Source organism: Lissotriton helveticus, chromosome 10 (genome assembly GCF_964261635.1).
Source record: "Lissotriton helveticus chromosome 10, aLisHel1.1, whole genome shotgun sequence".
In the NCBI taxonomy this organism is placed as follows: domain Eukaryota; kingdom Metazoa; phylum Chordata; class Amphibia; order Caudata; family Salamandridae; genus Lissotriton; species Lissotriton helveticus.
The window spans coordinates 638,807,743-638,832,614 of NC_136071.1; the positions used below are offsets into that span (position 1 = coordinate 638,807,743).

Genomic DNA, 24,872 nt, shown 5'->3' on the forward strand with positions numbered 1-24,872 from the left:
GTCTGTTATTCTTGCTTGTTGTACTTTGTTCTCTTTTTCAGGCCAATTTACTCTACCTGAGGGTTCTGTCACACAAGGCAACTGTCATTTTATACATCATGGGTTGGGTGGGACACTAGTGCATACTATATACCCTCCTCGCTCCTCCTCAGTGTTATGGGCTCGGCTGGGGCCTTCTTCTGACTGCCTCCCTCTGAGGTTGGATTGGGCAGTGGTAAATTCTCCCCTTCCCGCACGAAGCACCTTTTCATGCTATCTTCACCCCATGTATAGAGCAACCCCCCACATACCACCCGGCGACATGTCTATACTAGGAGACACTAAATTGATATCTCTGAATGTGCAAGGCCTAAACCCCCAAACAAACACAGTCAAATCTGGCAATATATACTACAACACAACCATGATGTCATCTTCCTGCAGGAGACCCATCTCATGGGGGCCATATTCGAGGTACCCCAGACGCCACTGGGCATACATGAATACTAAAACACTAGGAGTTAGTATCCTTTGCAAAGCAGGCTTCTACACTTCTGTTACCAATGTAGTCCGTGTGGGGGAGGGTCGACTTCTGACTACATCTCTTTCAGGGACAGCAGAGGCTCACATTACTCAACATATATGTGTCTAATACCTCACAGGACATTTACCATAGATGTATTCTATTGGAACAATTAGGGTGGTAGTGAACGACATTATAGTATGCAGGGATTTCAATCTGGTGTGGAATCCAGCTCTGGACCGAAGTGGTGCCACTTTCCACAATACGGGAGCCATGTCCTCCCAGCTTAAGCAGGACATTAAGAACCTAGGCGTAATAGATACATGGTGTTATAAACACACCTAAATGCTGGACTATTCTTTCCAGTCACACGTACATACTCCCTACTCCTGTATAGACTACGCACTAGTGACTCACTCCCTCCTTTCCCACAGCGTTCTCACCCCTAAACGCTGGACTATTCCTTCCAGTCACACGTACATACTCTTCACTACTGTATAGACTACGCACTAGTGACTCACTCCCTCCTTTCCCCCAGCGTTCTCAACCCTATCTTTCTGCTTATGTTGTGACAGGAATGTCAGACACTCAGCGATCTCTTCACGGAAGATGTCATGAAATCCTTTGACCAATGTCAAGTGGAATAACAGCTTATAGATGCCTCACAGCATCAGTATTGCCAACTGCGACCCTGGGCGTTACACCCCTCGGTATATCCGGTGACTATTCGACCTTACACCCTTTTTGAAAAGCTCACTCGGGAATTTAATGGCTCAAAAGGCTTGATATCCAATACTTACTATAAGTTTAACACTCTACACCAGTGCGCACCCATACCTCCCAGTCAACATGGCACAACACCACACTGGAAGATATAAAACCTAAACAATGGGAAACACTGTGGCGGGACATACCCAAAACTTACTGCAGTCTTTCCGTTCGAGAAACGGCATAACAATTGATGATTCAATGGTATTATACACCGATCTGCCTCTTCACTATCTAGAGTGGAACCTCCTCCGCTCTGCTGGTGCTGTAAAAAAGAGACAGAGACTTTCAACATGTGTGGTGGACATGTAAAGTGATCACCACATACTGGAATGAGATACTGGGCCACATCAAAGACATTATATGCTACCCGCTTTCTTCCTCCTATCTCATGGTCATTTTGGGCATCCATACCGCCCCCCCCCCCCCCAGCCTTAACTGCAATGACACATGCAGACTGGATGCTCATCAGTTACTTACTTTTAGCAGCACAACAACTTTATAGCGCTCATGTGGAGGCAGGCGATTCCTTCCTCGATGGCACAATGGTTTACCCATGTGTGGCATATTTTAGCAATGGAACGGATATCACACAACATAGCCAAAACAGATTTTAAAAATCCAGTACCTGTGGAAGCCCCTAACAATACCTCATGGGCATAAAATTCACTTGCTTCATCCCTGTGAAACTCCGGGTGCTCCAGTTCTTTGAGTAAAACCACCCTTAATACCCCACCTTGTATAATAGCTGTTACTACATCAATGGGAATACCACACTATTTCCACACATGGACGTCACCACCCCTGCTCACGCCCTCCCTGCAGCAGACCCAGATCTAAATTTACCTTGTTTGTTATAGTTTTCTAGATTTACATATGAATGTTTCTCTTACTTTCTTGTTTTAATTTGTGTCTTAAGACATGAGGTACTGCCAGCCAATGTATTTTGAATTTACAGGATGCTGTTCCCTTGCTGCTTAATGTATCTTACATGTATCTGAAATTGCCTCAATATTCTTTCATCACATGTGCAGCTATGTCCTGTGCCACACTGTTGTGATGATAAGAATGACTATTGTTCCTATGCATCAATACAGACACCGCAATATGTATTTTCGCTAATTTGATATACAATAAACAGAATTAGAGTTAAAAAAAATCATCTTAAATGCTCTTCTCTCTTACCCAGAATTAAAATCCACAATAAAAGAGCAAGTCCTGGCTCTTTCAAGGGAACCAGATCTAAGAAAACTAAAATCAGCTGCCATTCTTTTTATCTGATTTGCAAATTGCATGAAACAAACCGTAGGCAGCCATACCTAAAGTTGGCTTTAAGCAAGCCACGCAGAACCAATTTCCTGTGTGCAAGATTTCAGATTCTCCCTATAAAAGAGTACAGGGCACCCTGGAGGAACTGACTAACCCTCAACGTGCACTACAGGTTCTGTATCTACAGGTGAGAATCTTGTGTGCACCTTCTTTGTTGTTGTCCTGAATTTCTACTTGAACTTTGCACTTTACACAAAACAATCTTTCAACAAAAAAAAAAGAGAGTTTTTACCTGTAGTGGAGCCTCACTTATGTGCTTTAACACCAGCGACTTAACAGAATTACCCTGGTTTAGTGAATATATAAATATAATATGCAATAAAAAGAATTATCTTAAAAAGAACTTCAACTAATGCAATCCATTGGTAAGACGCCCTCAATCAACCACCCACTTTGTAAGGGGTGTATCAACAAGTAAACGTGCCTACAAGGGATACTTTTTAAAAATGATTCTCTTGTCTACGAGCAATTGTCAACAATAAGCTCTACACAGTAGCTTTCATTAAGTTATTTGAACAGCTAAATTACTTATTTCAATATGAACAAATCTATCGAAAAATATTCCAGACGGGTGTATGCTTCTTAAAACACAATTTTATGTTGAAACAATATTAAAGGGTACAAAACATGCTACATATATAAACATACATCATCCCACAGTGACTGATATTCGGAAGTCATTTGTAACTATATTCATCTCATTGCCACTAATGTGGTCATCTATTCCCAACAAGATATATAAATGGAAATTGTGACAGATCATACAGAAAACAAATCCTTAAGTGAAAAAAATTCACAAAGAAAATAGGTGTCGTTTTGACGTTTTCGTCTATGTTGTGAAGACATCTGCTAGACCATCTTCAGGATGTTAAAATTCATATGCTAAATGACCCTTCGAGGACTACACTGGTAATTTAGAAAAGATGGTGCAGTCTTATTCGTTAAAAACGTGTTGGAGGTCGAAATCACAGCTGTTGAGTAGCTGGCAATGACACAAAATGGTCTCTAGATCATGAGGCTCATGGGTTCAATCACTCCTCCAGTCGTCAAAATGTGACAAGGTGTCACACGTGTTGGTGTAGCCGATCAATTCAATTGCAATTCAAAGTCGGGCGCTGCTCCGTCTTGTGAGGTGCTGCATCAACAGTCAACAGACACGTTTACCCGTTGATACATTAATTACCCAAGCCTCCAAGTGTCTATTGGGTCTCCCACTTCTCCTTTCACTTTGTAAGCGGTGCATCAATTTGACTCCATCATAGGCTCGAATTTTATTGTTTAAATGTTTCTGTTATTGTGTAGCACGTTTTATTAATTTTATTTTAACTGTATTTATTGTCACAGTTTTAATTAATTGAATGAATAAACATATTAATTGCTTGAAAAAAAAACGTTTACAAAGTGTTTTACAGCCTTTTTTCCAGAGGCTCAGCACTGATTTAACCCATTCCGTGTTTCACAGTCTCCCGAGAAAGTAGGAGCATACATGCCAACACACCAGATTCAGTCAAGAGACTCTTGATTTTTAGAGCAAAAAATTGCCTTCTTTTAGATTTCTCCCACTTCATTAAAAGACAATGGGGAAAATACATTCCCCAAATTTATTTTTCAGAACATTACTATTTCCTACTTCTAAATTCATGTATGTGAGAGGCACCCCATAATGCCGCCTTTCTTAATGTTATTGGGGATGGTATTTGGGGTTTTATTCATCAAACGAAAACCTTTAGTTTGAGATGTGTCTGGGCTTGGACTAGATGTCAGAAGTCAGAGGGAAACACAGCTCAATACTTTCAAGTCTTTCCTCCACACTTATGCTTGATTCTGAACAGGGTGGAAAAGTGTGAGGCACAGATTGCTCCAGATAAATGATAATATGCATACAACCTGGAATGTCAGTACATGTGCAAGGGGAAAGCTCTCAAGTTTCTCATGTGTCTGTTGGTACTTGTAGTTTTTATTTCACAAAGGGATAAAAAGGACTAATAGTTCCAAAATGCATAGCCAAAAATGTGTTGTGGAAGTTACTAAAGCTTAGACCCGGGAAACTTGAGAGCTTTGCAGGGATTGGAATACCACAGACATCTCATATTCGTGACCTTAGCAGTACAGATCTGTCAAATCACCCACTAATTGAGGATGTCACCATCATGGGGGTTGAAGCAACCACACTACTGCCAAATCAGTCTTTTCTATGCAAATAGACTGAAGTCTGCCTACCAGTATGATATGGGGGGGACTAATTCTTCTCCCAACACAGCTGGGTGGGATGTGACGATTAATTGTTACCAAACCGAATAATTGGAGCATGGGATAGGCAGCAACTGCTATACACTAACTGACAGGAAGATGAAGTCCACACAATAAAAAGGGCCATCATCGAGAGATGCCCTTCCAGACAGCCTACTGCATGTACAGAGTGCAGCAGTTGAGGCAGGCTGAATATAGTGCCAGCCCGCACTACAAGAGATGTGCGCACATAAGCATGGTCATATGTGCACGTCAGCAAGTTACTTAAAGGGTTTGCCATGGGCATTCCGCCAGAATCAGTATGAGTCTTCATGTGAGCCTGCTCTGCCAGTGCTGCTCACCACAAATAGGGAGTTACTGTAGTCCAAAAACGTTTAGCCACTACGCGACAGACAAGAGGAATATATTTGTTAAGAACCAAAAACACTAATCTGAGAGGTGAAACTAGACCAGAAAAGATTTTCTCCTTTCCGATTGCTGTTCATGTTGAAATGAATATTCAGGGTATGGGAAATAAACAGTAATTTAAAAGTGTGTGCAGCTGCCTGAGAGGGATAAATTGAGCAGTCCCAAGACACATCCAGTGGTTTTGAACACCCTGGGAGCAGAGCCCATAAAGTAGTAGAGAAGGGACCTGCGAATGGTGAAAGAGTGGAAGCTCTGGCTCAACCAGAAACTTACGTCTAAAGTATTCTTATCAGTCCTGCTTGGGCAAAAATTAGACACACACATTTCTTAAAAGCAAAACCCTTTTGTTCTCGTCCCCTTTTTATGTTCCTTTGAAACCCAATAAGTAGTAGGTTACAGGTGATTGGATTCGTAGTGTGCTCCTCTATTTTATATACTTTAGCACTTTGGGCTTTAGTGCGCTCTATACATTTTATTTTATCCAAAAATCAAGGTTATCCAGCAGTTGTGCTTTGAAAAGCACCACTGTACTGAACTTTCCTCCTCTGGATAATGCCACTAGGCCCATGCCCCCACTCCCCTCCCCCTGCAACCAGCTTAGGTAAATTTTCAGCCCTGCGTGACTATCAGGCTCAATATTTGTCTTGAAAATGTGCCAGCTGAGGCAGCATATGGGGTGAAATAGTTAAGTTGCATGAAACATTAAACTACTTCACCTGAAATTATGTTGATAACATGTTACTTTGAAACTCTTATCACTACTAGCCAGTTATAACGTTTCATATTTTATGCAGTACTTCCCAACCTGTAACATAAGGAAAAGTAGGCATTGGTAGGCAGCTGAAATATCGCTTTTTAACTGGGTGTAATTCTCATTGCATCTGTTGGATGCATCACCGCATAAATCCATACATAACTTCCCCTTAGCAAACTGCATCAGATCGGGAGCAATGTAGTCCATGCCTGACTTTGGTCCTCCCCATCTCTCTAATTAAACTAGAGTTCGAAGATTTTCTCACTTATTCTAATACATGGAGCTTTAAGGTTCTTAGTGCCTGTCATGTTATTCAGTACATTGTAGGTTATTCAGTCTGGGACTGTTGCTCTGTCCCTGAGAAAGTACACTCTGCTGAGGAAGCTACAGGGAATCATTTTCTCAACTAGTGAAGTCTACGAGTCTTTAAACGGACACGAGACAGATAGCAGTTCAAGTCATGTTAGATAGCAATGCCACGAAGAGATGGATGACGAGGCCGAAGTCGTCCTAAGTTAAAGAAAACACTAATTCTTTGTAAAGATGCAAATAATGCAGGTTACATCCAAAGAGAAAATCAATGAAGAAGGTAAGTTCCAAATGAAGGTTTATTTCCATAAACAGCCTTTCACGGGAGTACTGCTGTTCTCGTCGAAGTACAACTGCCGAATGGCTATTCAACAGTTGTAGGCTTCAGAAGAGTACAGAACCTCGAGCGATGCACCTTCAAAGATAAACATGTTTGGAGGTGCGCACACCAAAGGTTTCCAACATAGACTATAGAACATGTTTAAGTAAAGTAATGAACATAAAGAAAATACTGAAGCAGAATGCATTACATGTGACGTATCAAATACAGAAGAATAGCACTTTACATTCCTACACTCAGCATTTATATTTCTGAAATGTTAGCGACCCATTTTACAATGTACATTATGCCACATGCCAATAGTCCTGAGTTAGACTAGGAGGTTCATTGTTTTCAGCTAAAAGATGCTGTATCGACGTTTTCCAAATATCTTCTTACTCGACTCCAATGTAAGTAAACGCGACATTATCCTAGGTTTGACCAACCCCTATTCTACTTTAATACTAGTTCCATTCCTAACACGATTGGAAACAAGATGGCGTATGAGTTTATAATGACAAACTGTCATGTTTTAGCCCTGCTTTACGTCCACAGCTGCACTGTAGTCTTTCCTTGTTTATGACGATTTCAATCGTTGCCACTGGCTACCAGGCCCTTAACAACAAATACCGAAAAATCGTTCAAATACGTCCCGTCTTTTAAGAAGGTCTTTTGACTATTTGCGTATTTCCGTTATCAGAGCTTCATTAATTATCCAAATAATTACTGAGGAGGAACAACTATCTTTACACAGCTGCGCTTTGTAAACCGAGGGCTGTTCAATATCCTAGTCTGTGGGACTGTTTCGGCATTCGACTTTTTTTCCTGCGCAGTGACGAGAGACGGCTAGCGAGTACACCGTAGCTCGGCAGGATCTCGCGAGAATAGGATTGTTCCGAAATCCCCCTCTGGCCCTCCCCTTCTCTCTTTCCGCCATATTTCAGGACCGGTGAGTAGCCGGTCTTGTTCTGGCCCTATAAACATCGGTAGGATATCGGGGCCATCCCTTTTTCCATCTTTATTTTGTAGTGCAAACCGGACAGTACGTCTTCCGACCATCTGTTCGACTAAATTTTTGGCCCCGGGGAGTGGATACGCCGCACCCGCTGTCCCCTTTCGTGGGTGGATCAAGAAACCCTTATTTTCCCTGTTAGCTGTACGATTTATCTTCGCGGGTTTTCAGGCTGTACATGTTTAATATTTCCTTGTGACCGCGGTGTCTCTGTGCTTGAAAGGCTTTTAGGTTCTGGCGTCGCATCATGTGAACTATAACCGCAACACTATATGTCTGGTGCAGTCGGATCCAGTATCTGAATGACATTTATGGCGTGTTTACTGTAGAAGCACTATTAATATAAAAGTAGTGTGTGCCATTTAGTATATCGTTGTATATAGAACCTCCAACGTGCGCTATCTTCTAACACTAACACGGTTTTTATACCGGCTGCAATTGTTTGAGGAAATTAACATTGTACTATAACGAGAGCAAGGGCTACCCAGTTGGCCATTCTGTCTCTTGCCTGTGCTAGTTTTATAGCTTTTAGCCTAGGTTCATCATAAAGGGACCCCGTATAAGACGTCTTCTAGAATGGTCCAGATTTTTAAACATGCGCTGGATCCATGTCTTGGTTCGTCCTATATTGTGGTGGCCTTGACGTGTTAATGTTTACAGGCTCTTGTGAAACGTGCACTTTATTACTCGATCTTTAATGTAAACTCCTGTATTCTAGCTTCATACATATTCCTCAAATTAGTACACTGTGCCGAAGCCACCTTCCGCATGCTGGTATCTTATGGAAAACGTACACGTTTCGCATACCTGCCAATAGATCTGTTTTGAGACACGAGGCTCGATTTTTCGAAGGAAAAAAAGTGCTTTTTTTGGATCCCGCTCCCTCCCCTCGAATTGCTTCTCCTTCCATAGAAGTCAATCGGGGAAATGCATTATTCCAATTTTGCATCTCCTACTTTCCTCTACTAAAACATTCGGGAGCAACTTCTGCATTGCTTTTCCTCTCTTGATGTTCCCCGGTGTTTGCATGGTTAACCGCAAAATCGTCGGTACGTGAATGTTTTTCACTTTTGATAACTCGCCATTTAAACCACTCGTCCCCGTTTCTTATTGACCACGGGCTCTTGGACAACTGTTATTAATTGTGTTGTATTTATGTACATTGCTCTACCTGTGCGTTTATAAGGGAGGGCAACGCTTTTGTTTTCTAATTGCCATTTTGTTACTTTTTTTGAACAGGCACCATGGTGCGCATGAATGTTCTTGCAGATGCTCTGAAAAGCATTAACAATGCAGAAGAACGTGGAAAACGCCAGGTTATGATCAGGCCATGCTCCAAAGTGATCGTTCGTTTCTTAACTGTGATGATGAAACATGGTAAGTGTCTTATACTGACAGTCAAATTAGTTGGCTGGCATAACATCCCACCCGGTTGCAGGTTTATTTTGGTGGGAAAATGGGTTCAGTTTAAATTTTGTGTTAAGTTGAAGGACCATTGACCCATGTCACAATCAATATACGTTTGTTTAAATATGTTTCTCTTTGTAGTCTCATATGACTGGGTAACTTGTCACAATCTGGATTTTTCAGGTTACATTGGTGAATTTGAAATCATTGATGATCACCGAGCTGGGAAAATTGTTGTGAATCTCACTGGTAGACTAAACAAGGTAAGCTATCATTTGAAACCAACGCTGTACTTATATTTGCATCTCAGACTTGCTCCTGCCATTCAGGAAATCTATCGACACCCTCTTGTTTGTAACTTCCTACTGTCATTAACTCTCTTCCGCCCCCAACCATGTTACATTTACTTCTCTATAATATGCTGCCCCCCTCTAGAATTCAAGTGATACATACTCTATTGTGGGTCGGCGTGCTGCATGTCAGAGGCATACGTTATTTTCCCCTCCTGGTAAAGGTTTCCCTCATGTGTTAACTTTTTTGCCTCCTTAAGGGAAAAAATGGGGGCTTAAAATGTTATGTTTTTTTTGTAACACAAACAGTCGAGCGAGAATACAAGTATGAGGCAAGAGTTACAAATCCATCATTTACCAATGCGGTCTGCTTTGTATTGTAAACTCTTTTTATGTAGCGCTTACAACGCCTAACAGTGTTTGAAGCACTTAAAGCGCTGCATCTCTGGAACCCCATGTTAGTGGTTAATCTAGTGGTTTTCTTGGTTATTGGTATTCGCCTTGTGCGGTCTTGTGATAGCACTGATTTTTATCCAGTAGACCTTTGTGGTAGAATTGGGAATTTTAAGTGATTCATTTTTTTTGCGCTTGCAGAATTTAAAATAGAGGCTTTTGGGGATGGCATGCTGTTAGAGTATGCAAACTGTAGAAGTAAACTAGCTAGTAAGGCAGTATTCGTGTGGATTCTTATCTTGTCTGTTGGTAGACTACTGTTTCCTGATCAAATTAAGGGTTTGGAAGCGTACATTAATGGCTGTACACGCATAGTAGAATATCATTTTTGCTGTGCTTTAGGGAACAGTAACTCCTTGATCTTAATGTGAACGAATATAGAGGTTTTTGTGCAAACATTGTAAATTCAATGAATGCCAAGCAGATGTTTTTTGATGATCATCTTTAAAGTTTAACACCACTAATTAAACAAGCATTGGCATTTCCAATAGGTCTCGCTTGTGGGACCTTATAAGTATTTAGTTTTGCAGCACAATATCCTTGTTGCATAATCGGATATTGTGCTGCAAAACTAAATACTTAAAAGGTCCCCAAGCGAGACCTATTGGCAATGCCAATGCTTGTTTTGTTTGTCAACCATCAGCGGATCACGCCACGCTTTCATACATTAAATTAGATGTTTGTTTTCAGTCTGAGAGCCAGCGACTGACTATAAATAACTTGGTTGCCATTAATGTTTGACACTGCATTTTCTGCAAGGATTTAAGACCTTAGTTAGAATTTGTCATTTTGTTTTGTGCTAGATGTTACTATTACGTGTAGTCTAAAGGGAATGTGCGTGAAGAGATTACCGTGTGTAGTGTACTAAAGTGTTATGTTTTGAGCGGTGCCACTTTTCTGTCTATTTGAGGCTTCTTAATCCGATTTTGTTTTTAATCCTTTAGCACGTGTTACACGTTATGTTAATTTATGCGTCCAAATGGTTGCTTGGTGGTGTGGAGGGCTTGTAAAAGCACACATGCCCATCTTGAGCCGGCCGTAGACATGTGTAAAGTGTGCTTGTGAACACAGCCATGTCGCATCGTCTGCAAAAATGTAATATAATTGCTGCATGGACATATTCCGAAGCCCCTTTGTCTTGCATTGTAAGGCCGTGAAACACATGAACAGCATGAGAGAATCGAAAGCACATGCCTTCTGTGCTTAAGCTGAAGATAGACAGGAGTGAGGTGGTGAAAGGGACAAGCAAGCAGCAAACCGACCACGTACGCTGGAAAAATCACAAGCTCACTACCACAATCTGTGAATTCTTTGGAGAGAGTCCTAATCATGTGTAATGAAATTGGAAGGTGTTGTCATACATAATCTTAGAAATCAGAAAAGGAACGAGAAGTACATTTAAATGCGTGCGCCGGGAAAGGAAGGCAGAGAAGGGGAGGGGGGAGGAGAAATGCGACACGGCGGGCAGGGGAGCGGCGAAAATGACTAATTAGGGGAGAAGCCGAGAAACCGCAGAGCGCACGCTGGGCGAAGCCCTTTGATGTGCTGTGCGGCAAATGGAGGGAGGCTGATGCGCGTTCATGTTTGAACACGTGGTTCACATGAACTGCATGAAAACGCCAGCAAAAAGCTGGTGGTTTCATGATGTTTTCGCCACTTGAATTCTCGCTCCGCTCGATGCGCATGCGCGCATCGATAGGTTGCGAGACCTAAAAAAGCAAAGTGGGATCCAGTTGTTTTAGCATGATACAAGATAGGGCGAAAATGGCTCCCACCCAGCGAGTGGAAATGCATTATATGTTGAGGCCCAGACACTGAAGTAAGGTGTGTGGAGACAGGGGTACCTTTTAGGATTCCACAACGGCTTTGTTAGCAGAGGGCTACTGATTCTCCCTGAATACTGCTATTTGGTAGCTGATAGGGGTGGGACTGCAGCTTCTGTTAAAAATGGAGTAGTTCCTAGGCCATGCCTTCCCTTTGGTCTGTCCCATATTACTACTTGGAGAGGCTGACTGCTTGGAGCAGATCTCATACAATTAATTGCGTTGGTTTTGAGTACTTCTGATTGAAGCCAGCCCCTTAGCTTCCTGCTGTTAGAGCCTTCACCTTGTACAAAAGATGGGTCTGGAGGTCCGCTTGCATAGGTTTGAGTGATCCAGACCAAACTGGTTGTGTAATATTACAGTGGTTAGATTTGGTGGTGCTTTTTAGGACTAAGGCTTGTGCTAAGATGTATTGTGCAAAAATTTAAGCTGTTGTGAAGTGGTGATTTACCCTGAATATAGTGCACACTACCTACAGACTGAATCATCTGTAATACCTTTTATTACCTTAAATGATCACCATTGTGACAGGGCGTGCAAGTTGCCAGGATTTAGCACTATTGTAGCCCTGGCATTTTACCGTGGATTACCACCATTGTTCTAGGCGAAGTGTGCTGACACATAGTGCCACCGCTGTGACAAGGCAAGCAGATTGCCAGGAATTGCCAATTTTGTGCAAGAACCAGCATTTCACTTTGTCTAGTGAGCACTCCTCACTCACACATGCAGCCATAAACACACAAGGGAGGCCACACCCACAGTGCCGAAACTTTTTTTCTGACTTCTGGTGCTTCAAGCAGGCCTGTCTTGTACATCAGAGGATGGGGCAAGGGTGTGGGAGGGAGTAAAGCCTAACTCTGGGTACAGGAGGGGTGAAGGTGTGCAAGAACTTGATGTGGCCAAGCCAGGAGTGCAGATTAAGGCGACTAATCAAGTGGCCATGTGTGAGCAACTGGTCAAAGTGCCTAACCTATCTGCTACCGTCTGGTATTTTGGGGGAAGGAGCAAGCGTAAAGGATGGGCTTCCGCGCTGCTTTCCTGCATGGCTAAAAATCATTGCAAAAGCCAGTGGCTCAGTCAAAAGGGGGACAGTGGGTTTATGGGGAGGTCCAAACGTACATGCCCTAATTTACTGTGAAAAATAGAGTACATAGTTCCTCAGTGGGTCATGGAACACAATGGAAGGGGATGTGTGATGAAAGGTTGGTCGAAAGTCCTCTATGGAGGGGAATTTCTCCTTTCGGAACTAGGTCCCTCACACACCCAGCAAGCTAGGTGTCATGCTTCATCATATGAGCCTGCTCGTCGAGTCAGCGTTTCAATACCTGATGGGCACCCATAAAGGGGCTCTTTAGTGGAGATATTTTGTTCCTTGCTGTATGGGTGCCGTGGGTGTAAGGGGCCTTGTATGTGTAGATGTAGTAATGGAATGTGCAGAGTAAAACAGTCTTGCTGAAGCAGGCACAACAGAGCACATAACGGCGCTGCTTCTTGTTTATATTTTCAGCGGGCATGCTGCTCATTGTAGATCTAGCTCCACATAGCACTTGCGGGACACCTGCTTCAACAATGGCGGTTGCTTGTTTGTATTTGCAGTGCACCATGTGCGCTTACACTTAAACAATGTTTGAGCTTGTGTGCCAACCGTGTTTTTTTTTCTTTACGGCGGTTGCTTTACTGCTCGGGCCCGGCTTTCCTGTCACTGTAAATCTACAGTAACAGGAAGCTAAGCTCCGCCAGAAAGCATGTTTTCTTAATCCTGCCAGTCTTTTCTAGCAGGGGGTGTGATCTTGATGGTGTCAAGAAGGGTAGCCTTCCACAAACGAGGTAGTTTCCTCCCGAGTAGCCTGACTTGTGCTCTCCTGCTTCGACACCCGCCCTCTTATTGTGCTGCTTAGTAACAGTGCCTACATTGAAACATATTTTTATTTAGTTCATAAAAGCGCTGCACACGACGCCTAATCTTTAACATGGCAGCTGCACTTTTGTTTGCTTATGCATAGCTCGACTAAATCAAATTTACTAACACTTTCATTATACTTTTGAAAACTACCATGCTGCACTTTCACTTGGGTAGTAGCGCCCGTGCCTGGCTTTTCTGCACACCGTGCTTAATGTGGAAAATGAAGGCTGCACTTTTCCGGAATGACTCTTCTCCCTATCACACTTTCCGTCTGATTTTAGTGTTTCTAGAAATGCACGTAATCTATTTGTTCATACTAAACATCATTTGAACTTCATTTCTTGAGGGTTATTCTGTCCCCTGTCTATGCCTAGAAATGTCTCAATGTGCAATGAGTCGCCGAAAATGCAATAATAGCGGAAGTCTAATATGGATTCAGTAAGGCCAGGGGTATGCTGGATCAGCGCTTAAATCTAACTCTTATTAGTGGTGAGATATTCAATAGCTAAAAAAGACAACCTTTACCTGGCCTTCATGGTCCTGTCGGCAGCATTTGATTGTGTCGACCACAACAAACTATGGTGCATTATGGAGGTAATAGGGGTAGATGCCGCAATCTCCTTTATTAGGCAATTCTGTTTAGGCGCTACTGCGAAGGTACGCAATGGGAAACTGGGAGCATGTACTAAACCCTTCAAATTTGAGACAGGAGTAAGACGAGGCTGTGTTCCTGCTCATCTCCTAGTCTCACTGTATGCCAATAACCTAAATGAGGCGCTGGTCGAAAAATTCAAAGATATTCCCTAGTTAGACTCCTGCTCCCCATTCTTCTGTATGCAGATAATGGGGTTTTGCTGGTATGAACTTTCCTGTCTCTACAGAAGTGTATTACGAACTATGGAAACTTTACGATGGACCCGAATCTGCACGTTAATAAAAACAAAGTCCTTTATTATGACGGTAGGAGATGGCAGAAAAAAAAGTAAATTACCAATTGAAGCTAGAAAAATTGAACACCGAATTTCCATACCTGTGTATTCTTTTAAACTCCAGATTAAGATGGGATGTGATGGTGATATCTAGAGCCCACCATATGAATAAAGTTATAGCTGCAATCTTTAAATTCGCCAAAAATTTAGGTAACACGTCTGTACTGGATGGTAAAAATGTCTAGCAAAAACAATACCTGTGGCCACTTAGGGTGCAGCAGGTTGGGGTATAGCACAAGTTGAAAGTTTACAAATCATAGAAGATAGATTTGCTAAGAGATTGTCCGTCCGAGCTGCCTGCTCTAACTCCGTTCCCCATAAAGAAATTGGTTTACCTTTTATCCATGATACTATTCGAAAGGCCCCTTTATTATCGTTATACATCTGGAAAAGACTGCAGTTAAATCCAGTTCCTTTTAAAGGATATTATGAATTTAGATCATTCACTTAAAATTCCATGGTTGTACCATGTTAGTCACTTGTCTCTTTGGGATTGGCAACCCTGTATGATGATCCAACATGCTGGGAAACCTTTCCTAAAGCAAGATTAAAATCTTTTTATGGCCCAAAATACACGACAGATGGGATAGAAATGAGAAAATTCACATTAATTGCATACCACACTTTACCCTCTTTGTTATATGGATCTTCTTCCTAGCTTGTTCTTTATGAAAATCCTTGCCACTGGTATATTCTGACGATATTTTCGTCTAAATTATGTTCCGTTAATTTTGGGGTACCCCACAAATGTATTTTCATTGAACCAACCTTCACCTTGCCCATGTGATGCTATTTCAAAGCAATTGATTGTACACCAGTTTTTCTGTTCGTTTTATGAGGGGGAAAGGATAAAGTTAATTAGTCTCTTCTAAGGAAGTTTAGTCTGCACAATCATGTCCGCACTTCTCGTTTGCAACAATTAAACACCTGTATGCTTCGTGACAGCCTCCTTTTTACAGGCACCTGAAAATAAAGAGGACCTTATTACATGCTTGAATGAGTGCGAAAAATCTACAGTGCATCTCATACAAAGAATTTCAAATTTTGGAAACCTGTGCTTTTGACTTTAGTGTTCAATACACTGAACCAGCCTGAGGAAGCCCGCATAGGGCGAAACACGTGTCTGCTGTGGATAGTTGTATTTTAAAAGAAATAAAGTCTGAATGGTCTACGCAACATGACTTTCTTGGATTGAAAAGTGTTCCTACAAGAATATTGATTGAAGTGTGCTGATTGCACAAAGGATTAAAGTTACTACATGTGATGTGGGCTGGTGTTTCGTTTTTGTTAATGTGATATCTGTTGCACTTCTAGTGGGCAGAGAGGCTTTGACGCCGTAGGTGGATGAGCGTCAAACACCAAAGTTGCACTCATTACTTGATGCTTTGAACTTAGTACTCCAAAAATGTTTACATTAAGGGGGCACTATTTGATGTGCAGGTCACTAATAGCAAACCCACCTTCCTTTGTATGTCCGCACTTCTCGTTTGCAACAATTAAACACCTTGTGTATGCTTTTTGACTGCCTCCTTTTTACAGGCAGCTGTAAAACCATATGGGGCTGTCCCCATCCCAGTATTTTAAGACTGCAAGAAGAAAGGCAATATAGAGAAACTTTACAATTATAGTATTCACCCCTATATGTACAGTAAGACTTTACCTTGCGGACATTTATGGGCACTGGATTGTGCCCATCTATATAAAGATGTGTCCGTAACTCGAATTGGAGAGGAAAAATATAGATACACTTTATTTTTTATATTTTAAAGATGTAAACTATGAATTTTAAATCGCTAAGTGGTGAACGGATTGATGTAAGAGGATTCTAATGTTTGTAAGATACTGTTTTTATTCTTGAGAGAATCATTTCATGTTTTATGGCTCTTCTATTTTATTCTGTTTACTGTAATTCTAATTTTTTTAAATTGCGAAATAGTTTCAATCGAATTGAAAGTGCAATGTTCATACAATTTTGTGTAATAGGAATGTCTCTTGTGAACGTTTTGTAAGATGTCTTATAAGATTTCATGGAGTTTTGTTTTCCAGTTTTAAGTTAAATGTAGATGAAACAGTAGTTGGAGGTGTATGCATGCAACTATTGTGCCACTCACTTTGCTGCAGCCTAGGACTAAATCTGGTTTCATGTGAATGGCCAGTCATAATGGACTTAAAATATGAAGGTATGACCTCTGAAACTATTGCTTGCTGCATTAGTTTCTGTGCTGATGGTTGTCTTTTATCAAATATGTGAATGTGTTAATCAAATTCAGTTTTCGTTTTGCAGTGTGGTGTAATCAGTCCACGGTTTGATGTGCAACTGAAAGATCTGGAGAAGTGGCAGAACAATCTGTTGCCATCTCGTCAGTTTGGGTAGGTGCAGAATTGAAAACTTTCCTGCTTAAAAGGCATCCATTGTTCTCTTTAATCTCTGGTTGTGTTTTCTTCAATGTCATTGTTTTGTCACTTCGATCTCCCATTTTGCATTTTATTAATTTTCAGCACAGTTTGCAATTTTTTTTTAACTTTAATAACTTTGCCATTTTAATTTCATGGTCATTTTCTTACTGCAGCTTTTCATGTCTCCTGCTAATAATTTTGCGCCTCCCATCCGTTTACAGCCCCTACCCTTCTACAGTTCTTTCCCTTCACATTTTTTATTTCCCCACTTTGAGTGGTGGCTTGACTATAAAACTGTCCCTTCCCTCCTTTTTTTTTTTTTTTTTTTTTTTTGTAGAAAAATGTTATAAGCAGTTTTACATGGGGAAACTTCTCCTGTAGTATCTTGTTCTGCATGCTTGTGTTTTGGGTGGAGATAGTTGCTGTTCTGGGGTAGCACGCTACTTGCCAAAAAGTGCTCTAATGCCTAATCTGGTGTACCAAGCATTATATGAATGCAAACCCTTCCCTCTTCTATCCCTTTCCTATTCTTTTTCAGTCCAAATATGAATTGTGTCCACCTCATTAATTTCATATTTCCCTATAATAATGCACCACTAATCCTTTTTGGGTTCCGGAGTAGTGTGCTACTCGCCGAAAAGCCCTTCACTGCCTCGGGGGTAGTAATCGATATATCCATGCAATTACTATTTGGATAGAAGTGCATAACTACATCGGCCAATCTTCAGCAGGGGTTCCAGGTAGAGTTCTTTTGAGCTTGCGTGTTCAAAGTATGCTGTTCACGTTCGCTGACTAGTCTATGATCCATTGCAGTTACTATGCCCAAAATTATCGGGCGGTTGGGCAAGGGGACAATATTATAGCTTTGTTTTTATGTGAGTAGGTAGTTCAAGGTGGTGCCCCCTCCCTCAAATGCTTATCTAATTCTCAAGAGCCAAGTCTTAGTCCGTTCTACTCCTAATGCACATTTTAAATGCACCTATTTGACTTGCCTAAAACGCACCAGAGTTTGATCCATTAAAACGTTATACCAAAAACATTGCTAGCAATACTATAAGCTAGGGTTTAATTTATGGAGAAAGTAAACACGTATAAGTATATTGCCATCTTCACCTTTAAGATCTTCATCCTGAGGTGTTGTACACCCTGATTTTAATGATATTTCTTTAACTCTTATATCTAAGCCTGCAAAATTTGAAGACCTGGATAACGAGACGGCTCTAGGTCTTTAGGCCTACTCTGTCCCCTAGATTGACAGTGTCCATGAATGTCTGCTAGGTATCAAAGAATTAGTGTATCTAAATAACAGACCTGTCCACCACTCATATTACTTGAATATTGCACTATAGTAATTCACCAGTAATACTTTATGGGTTCCGGAGTAGCGTGCTACTCTCCAATAAATGGCTACAACACCGTATCAGGGGTAGCATTTGCTACATAAATGCAAACCTTTTTCCCTCCTCTACCCTTCTCAACCCAGATAACTAACATATCTACCACTCAAATTACTTTATTTTACAATCCTAATTCACCACTAATCTCTTATGGGTACTGGAGTAGCACCCTACTCGCCAAAAAAGCGCTTCAACACCCCATCAGCAGAAGTTAGCGCTATTTAAATGCAATTGCAATATATTACACAAAGCAATTACAAATTGAACTCTTGCTGGTTGTTCTTGTGCAACAGATCTTCAAGATTAGTTTTAAAATGAATGTAACAGAGTTCTATCGAGTTGTCATGTGCTGTCTAGACCTCACTTTTCGCCAGCAAAACAAGCTTTTGTTCTTATTCCCACATTGGATAGAAATGAGCTAATCCACCCTTAATTAACTGCCGCCAGATTTAGTATGATCTTAAATACCCCTTACTGTGCCAGGTCCCCTTGTACCACAAATGCAGTTGCTCTCTTCTTGCCCAATATCTTTCAAGGTATCGCTTTGGGTGCATAGCCACTGTTACAATGACTCCTATTCATTTTTGATGTTCTAATTTGCGCCTGTCAACTGTTTTATTTCAAGATTTAGTAGCACACCTGCTACCCTGGGAGAATAAACTGGAGTGTTGCTTTCTTGCACACCTGTCTTCGTACATGTATGCATATTTAGTAAATTGTGTACATCTTCTAAGAATTGATAAAACATTTTTGCTATTGACTGGAGCCCTTTAAGCACTATTTAGAAAGTAAAGTTAAGCTTTTCTATTGATTAAGACACAGATCACAAGGTGGAGACTGCTTGGCATCTGGAAAAGGGCTCTTCTGTTAAACCCCACCACCCCCTAAAAATTAGGATCAGAGGCTGTTTTGAAGTAATTAAAACAGCAGCAGCTCAGCCGCCTTTAAGTGCCATTTTTTTTAATGGTGCAAAGGTTTGTCTGGTCTGGTGGCCTAGTGTACAAATGTGTCCACTGTAGGGGCCTGTGTTTTGCCTCATGGTAACAGGTTCAAATCCTGGCTGGTCCACTCACCCAACTCAATGGTACTCATTTCATAGACCTCAGAAGGATGAAAGGCTAACAAACATCTGTTCACCGCCAAGATGCCCTTCTGATGAACGTGCGCTTTACAAATCCTCCAAGCCCAATTTCTTCTTCATCTAGACCATTCATTTGGACCTCTAAAACAAGATTCCAGTGTCCACATTTTCTGTTGGTGCTACTACGTCAGCCCTCCGTATAATGGATGGAGAACATTTAGATGGCAAGTGAATTCCTTGGCTGACAAGTGAGGCATGTCCATTTGAGCCATCTCAGAGGCAGGTCTATAGAATGTGCTAGCTGAAATCATGCTGATGCTATGAAGTGGGACAAAATGCAGACCCACCACTTTTCCCAACCTAAGCAGCTGTGACTGGCCATCAATCCCACTTACATAATGGACTTGCCCAGCAGCTCATGCTAGGAGAATCATTTTGGTGCAGCAGTAACCAAAGTAGTAACCAAAGTCGTAAAATAGCTTTATTTAGGCACACTGAATCTGCTATATAGCAATAATTCAGATTTGTAATCTCATTCTTCCAGCATATGACTAATATATGCCGAATGTTTGTACTAGGAATGGTATGTTTGGGTATAAAACACTAAATCTGCAGAAACAGTAGTACTAGAAACCAGGAAAGCAAGATAACTAGCGCTTTTAAATCCAGAAAACTTTTATGCCATTCTGGGGTTGCTAGTTATGTTAATGACAGGTTTCAGCCTACAATTATAACAAATGAAATTAATTTGATAGAACTGTATACATAAAGCAGCTGCTAATTTCCAAGCTTAGGACCGTTTTTGTGATAATGCCTGAATATTTGTAATCTAACGTTTTTTTAATTGCTTTTAAACAGATACATTGTTCTCACAACGTCAGCGGGCATCATGGACCACGAAGAAGCTAGGCGAAAACATACAGGAGGCAAAATCCTGGGATTCTTTTTCTAGAATGTAAAAAGGCAGACTAATAAATTGTAAAACAGACTTGTTTTAGACTTTGTTTGATGGATTGGTTAATGCGTTAAACTGTTTTTGTAAAGGTCAGTTTATCCGTCACTCTAATATTTATTCCTCTCTGTACTTTGAGGTGCATTAAAATAGTAAATGGTTAACCCATGCATGTTTGTGCCGAGCAATGTACTAGAAAGCAGATGTATTAGTTACCATGGGCGCTGTATGTTGGCCCTTATTTGCCTGGCTTATTTTAGGTGATCATGAGAAATGACAGTATGCATGATTGTATCATGCCCAGAATGGTTGGTGAGTGATTATTTTGACAGTTAATTACGTGAATAGACAAGTCAATTAACAGGCTCCCTCCTTCTGTAACTAAGACAGAAGGATAGATGGTGCAAGCTGCACACATTATACACCCACAGTTGGTCTAGAGGCCAAAAAAGTTGGAGTACTCTGTTGCGCGATAGGGGTTCAGCTCTTAAAGCCTTAGTAAGAGCCCATATGTATACTTCAGTGGAGAGTTACTACACCTGCAATATTGTCCACCAGGACTCGCAGAGCTGCTCTTTATGTGGAACTGGGTGGGTTGTCCGCACTGTGAGGACACATGCAAGGAATATAGTTGAGATAATACAGTGTGGTGCCTTGTTGAAGGAAGTTAACCATGAGGGTTTGTGCTTTTTCGTATGGGACTGCAGGGTCATTACCAGTGGCAGAAGGCAAATCAAATCAATGTTTTATTTGACATTGCAGCTGTGTATGTGAGATTTGAATTTTGAGTTAACTGGATGTGTTGTAATGTTGCATGGCTTTAATGACCTTTTTTTTGTATAGTGGGCGGGCCAGGGTGGTTGTGGTATATTGAGCTGTGACTTGACATACTGGTAATTGGATTAATAGTGCTTTTTGTGATTTGATCTGGTGTCGTTGTGAGATGGGACTTGATTGATAAATATTTTTGGCATTATACTGCTGAAGTGTCAAGTGAGTTTGAGACCACAGCATGTACATGACTGCTGGGGAGGTGAGCGGTACCTCAGTACGAGTCATTAAGGTGCTGTGGCAATCTAATGGCAACAAGCCCTAGCACCGGGCTTCATAGGGCAGTCTCAATCGCAGAGTACTGTTGTAACATTCTAAACCAAATTAAATATCTACCAATACATTGTGTGGGACCAAGAGTTCACTGGACCTGGCTAAATATACAGCAACTTCCGTAATTTGGCCCAAGTGGGCTCGAAGTACCACAACCAAGACTTGGGCTCGCTCCTCAACAGTACATTTATATTATAAGATGTGAGACTACTAATGTTCATAAACCAAGCTTTATTTGAGCAAACAGCCATTTTTCTACTTTTGGGCATGCACTACTACAATACAAAGGGCCAGATGAACAAAATACATATCTTGCATTTCCTGAATAGTGACTGTAGAAATTGCTATTGAGTAAATGCTTAAAGGACTCGAAAATAGATTCTGATAGGATTCCTTCTCTATACGAATCCCTTATTGGGAAATCACTGTTTACGTAATACCAAACCAGTTGTCCGTATGGGCCCATAGGTACGAATTATTTAACATTTTCTAATTTGCAATTTCTGAAAAGGAAAGGTGACGTTCGGCCTGCACTCTGGGGAAAAGTGGTGTACATGAAAAGCGCACATATACCCTAGGGGCATGTGCATACTTTCTTACAATTTAAAAAAAAAAAAATACATTTTGGAGTACCAACTTTTTTATTATGCATGGTTACCATTACCTTTGAGTTGATCGTAATAGCATTTCCTAAATGCCAAATTTGATTTGGGTAATGCTTTGTACAAGAACATTAGGAATTGCAAATCGGAAATCCCTATTTGCGATTTCCTTTTTGGGGGTCTCAAAATGCCATTCTCTACTGGGTAGAAATCGGATTTTGTGATTTTCAAACTGCTTTGTGCATGGCAAAATGCTATTTAGCATTTCTTAACGGACTGAAATAGCATTTAGTCCGTTGAGAAGCACTAAATAGCTTCGTGAATCTGGCCCATAGACCTTGGTTTCCATATTGCTATGATGCAATTCTCCTGCGTCACCTGAAATAAACATTAAAAAACCAACTTCCTATATGATACAAAAGCACTCTTGTTTAACATTGCACAACCACATTTCTTACAAGTGCACTGGTTAGATTTATCTAACCAAGGTGGGTGGTCAATGAGCTATCAACCCAATGTACTGACAGTTCATCGGCATTAACTCCCACAGGTGTCATGGTGTTTAATTTGATGATAAACCTTGATTCTAACTTGCTGTGCCTGCACCCTGTGACCCCTACCAGAACCACCATCTGCAATTAAGTAACCTCTCCTGCATGGTGTTGCTGGAAGTGTGTCCTAATGTAACGTAACTGGTGCTATGTAAAGCGCTCTGATAACTGATTCAGTTCGGTTCTAGTTCGCGCTATATAAAACTAAAAAAAAAAAGTGCCGTACCAAGGGAAACTCCCAATCATCATCGGTGATGGCCCTCATGTTCCAGTACACGTTACTTTGCTTAGTGTACTGTACTACCAATTAAGTACTTGATACAACTACATCTCATGCAATATATGGAATAGGCAGATGTTTTCGCATAGTGAAGGGTATGCCAACTTAAGCTACTTTCATGTTTGTACTATACATGACTTGCATTTACTGTATCAGTAGAAGACTTCAGGGAAAGTAATGGCTCTTGGTTGCGCTGAGGTCACTGTATTTTTACAAAGCATATCCTTTAATTGGCATCTTTTTAATGTAATTCTAGGATGATCCAGGGGTTTAGCCAGTCCCTCCTCGGTATGAGGGACATGCCAGTTCTTTTCCTCACTAGGGGTGCCAATGAGTGTGTATATTTTCCCTGAAAACACCTAAGGTTACAGGGACGTGATATAGTTAGGCTCAGATTTCACTGGTACAAAAACATAGAAAATGAGCAGTTGTAGTTACCTGAGCTATATAACTTACTCCCTGCAATGCACTGCTTATGACTGTACATATTACATCACTCATGAGATGGTCCCTGACAGGCAGTGATTGTTTTCTGTAGGTTTGAGTGTTAATATATAATGGGCTAAAAAGGTTAAATTAGTTTGTACTACTGAGTGACTTTTTAAACCAATTATGTGAGTGGCTGAATACGTGGATGTGATTAGCTGTATGGGTGACTAAGTGGCTGTTTGTATGGGTGAGTCAGCAAGTGCACGAGTCTGAGAGGATGCTTGACTAATTGTATGGCTAAGTGAATGGGTTTCTAAGTGGGTGTATGGGTGAGTGGCTCTAATGGTTTCTCTTGGTGACTGTAAGTGTGAGTATAGGTGTGCAACTGGTTGTGAGTAACTGTATGAGGGAGAAAGGGAGTGGGTGGGTGTGTGACTTGCTCAATGCATGTGTAGGGTGCATGTTTATTTGTATGAGTTTGTGAATGTGTGTGACGGGGAGTGGTTCTGTGGATGTCATCAGTGATGTCACTGACCATGCTGTGAGTGATGTAATATGCAAGACCATAAGCATGGCATTGTGGGGGCTTAAGTTCTAGTTAACTCAGGTAGCTATAACTGCTAAATTTCTCTGGTTTTGTACGAGTGAAATCTGAGCCTAAATAGAAAAAGTCCCCGTTACCTTTGTTTTTTTTATTCCTTTTATTTTTGTATTTCTTCAATGAATTTGTTATTTTTAAATTCGATTTCCCAACTAGAATGTCCCTGTAACCTTTTGGATTTTTTCAGTGAATTTCAAAGGCTTTTAAATGACTTCATTATGGTAACCTCTAACCTTTCAGAGTGGGTGTGAGTGTGGCTGTGTAGGTCAGTGAGTGGGTGTTTTAATGGCTGCATCGGTCTGTGACTGAATGTGCGAGTAGCTGTGTGGGTGGCTTTGTGAGCAGGCGTGTGAGTGGCTCTATGGGGCTGGACAGTGGGTAGAGATGGGGTGAGGCCTCTGGTAGCTTTCTGCTGTGTGGGACTGAGGACTGGTGGTAATGGGAGAGGTTTTTGGCCCCCAACGATCCTCCGCATCATAGGGGCCCCTGAGCTCTCATCAATCCTGCTGTGTGGGACTTACACTGGAAGTAACATGCAAGGGTCATTACAATGTTTTTAAAAAGCAGCAGGGCATTCCTTAAAAAAAAAAACACAAAGGGGATGATGGACAGTGTTGAACATTGCAAGTACTCACCCCCAGTCAACTCAGTTTGGGCTGGACTGTTCCCATGAGGCACAGGGTTGGACTGATTTGCATATGGCCATGTCTGAACTGGGGTAGCGGAGTGAGCTAAAGAATGATGATGGATTAAACCCAGATCAGTTGACTGGGGGTGAGTGCAATGTTCGACACTCAGTCCATCATCCCCTTTGGTTTTGCATTCCTTAAAACGGTCAATTACATCACACTAAAATTGTTTAGCAAATCACTTTAGCTTAAAAGGTCCGGAGCTCATGCAGAATGGGCCCAAATTAAAACAGTTTAACCATAAAAAAGTGCTAGTCTGAAGAAGGACCTTAA

At 41.3% G+C, this 24,872-nt stretch overlaps 1 protein-coding gene and 1 long non-coding RNA gene across 3 annotated transcripts in view; one reads left to right on the top strand and one right to left on the bottom strand.

Moving 5' to 3' along the window:
• Window positions 1-24,872, bottom strand: part of LOC144785434 (uncharacterized) — a 58,216-nt gene that overhangs the window by 1,736 nt on the left and 31,608 nt on the right. The window contains exon 2 of the long non-coding RNA XR_013601882.1: window positions 1,417-1,535. This is a non-coding gene — a long non-coding RNA (uncharacterized LOC144785434). The remainder of the gene's footprint in view (window positions 1-1,416; window positions 1,536-24,872) is intronic.
• On the top strand, window positions 7,442-20,379 carry RPS15A (ribosomal protein S15a). 2 transcript variants are annotated; one of them, XM_078663175.1, is made up of 5 exons: window positions 7,442-7,588; window positions 8,891-9,028; window positions 9,242-9,321; window positions 16,801-16,886; window positions 20,250-20,379. In XM_078663175.1, the coding sequence occupies exons 2-5, from the start codon at window positions 8,896-8,898 to the stop codon at window positions 20,341-20,343; spliced, it is 393 nt and encodes a 130-aa protein (XP_078519301.1). In that variant the 5' UTR covers window positions 7,442-7,588; window positions 8,891-8,895; the 3' UTR covers window positions 20,344-20,379. The 2 variants fall into 2 exon arrangements, with proteins under 2 accessions (XP_078519301.1, XP_078519300.1); XM_078663174.1 differs by having other exon boundaries at window positions 7,527-7,625.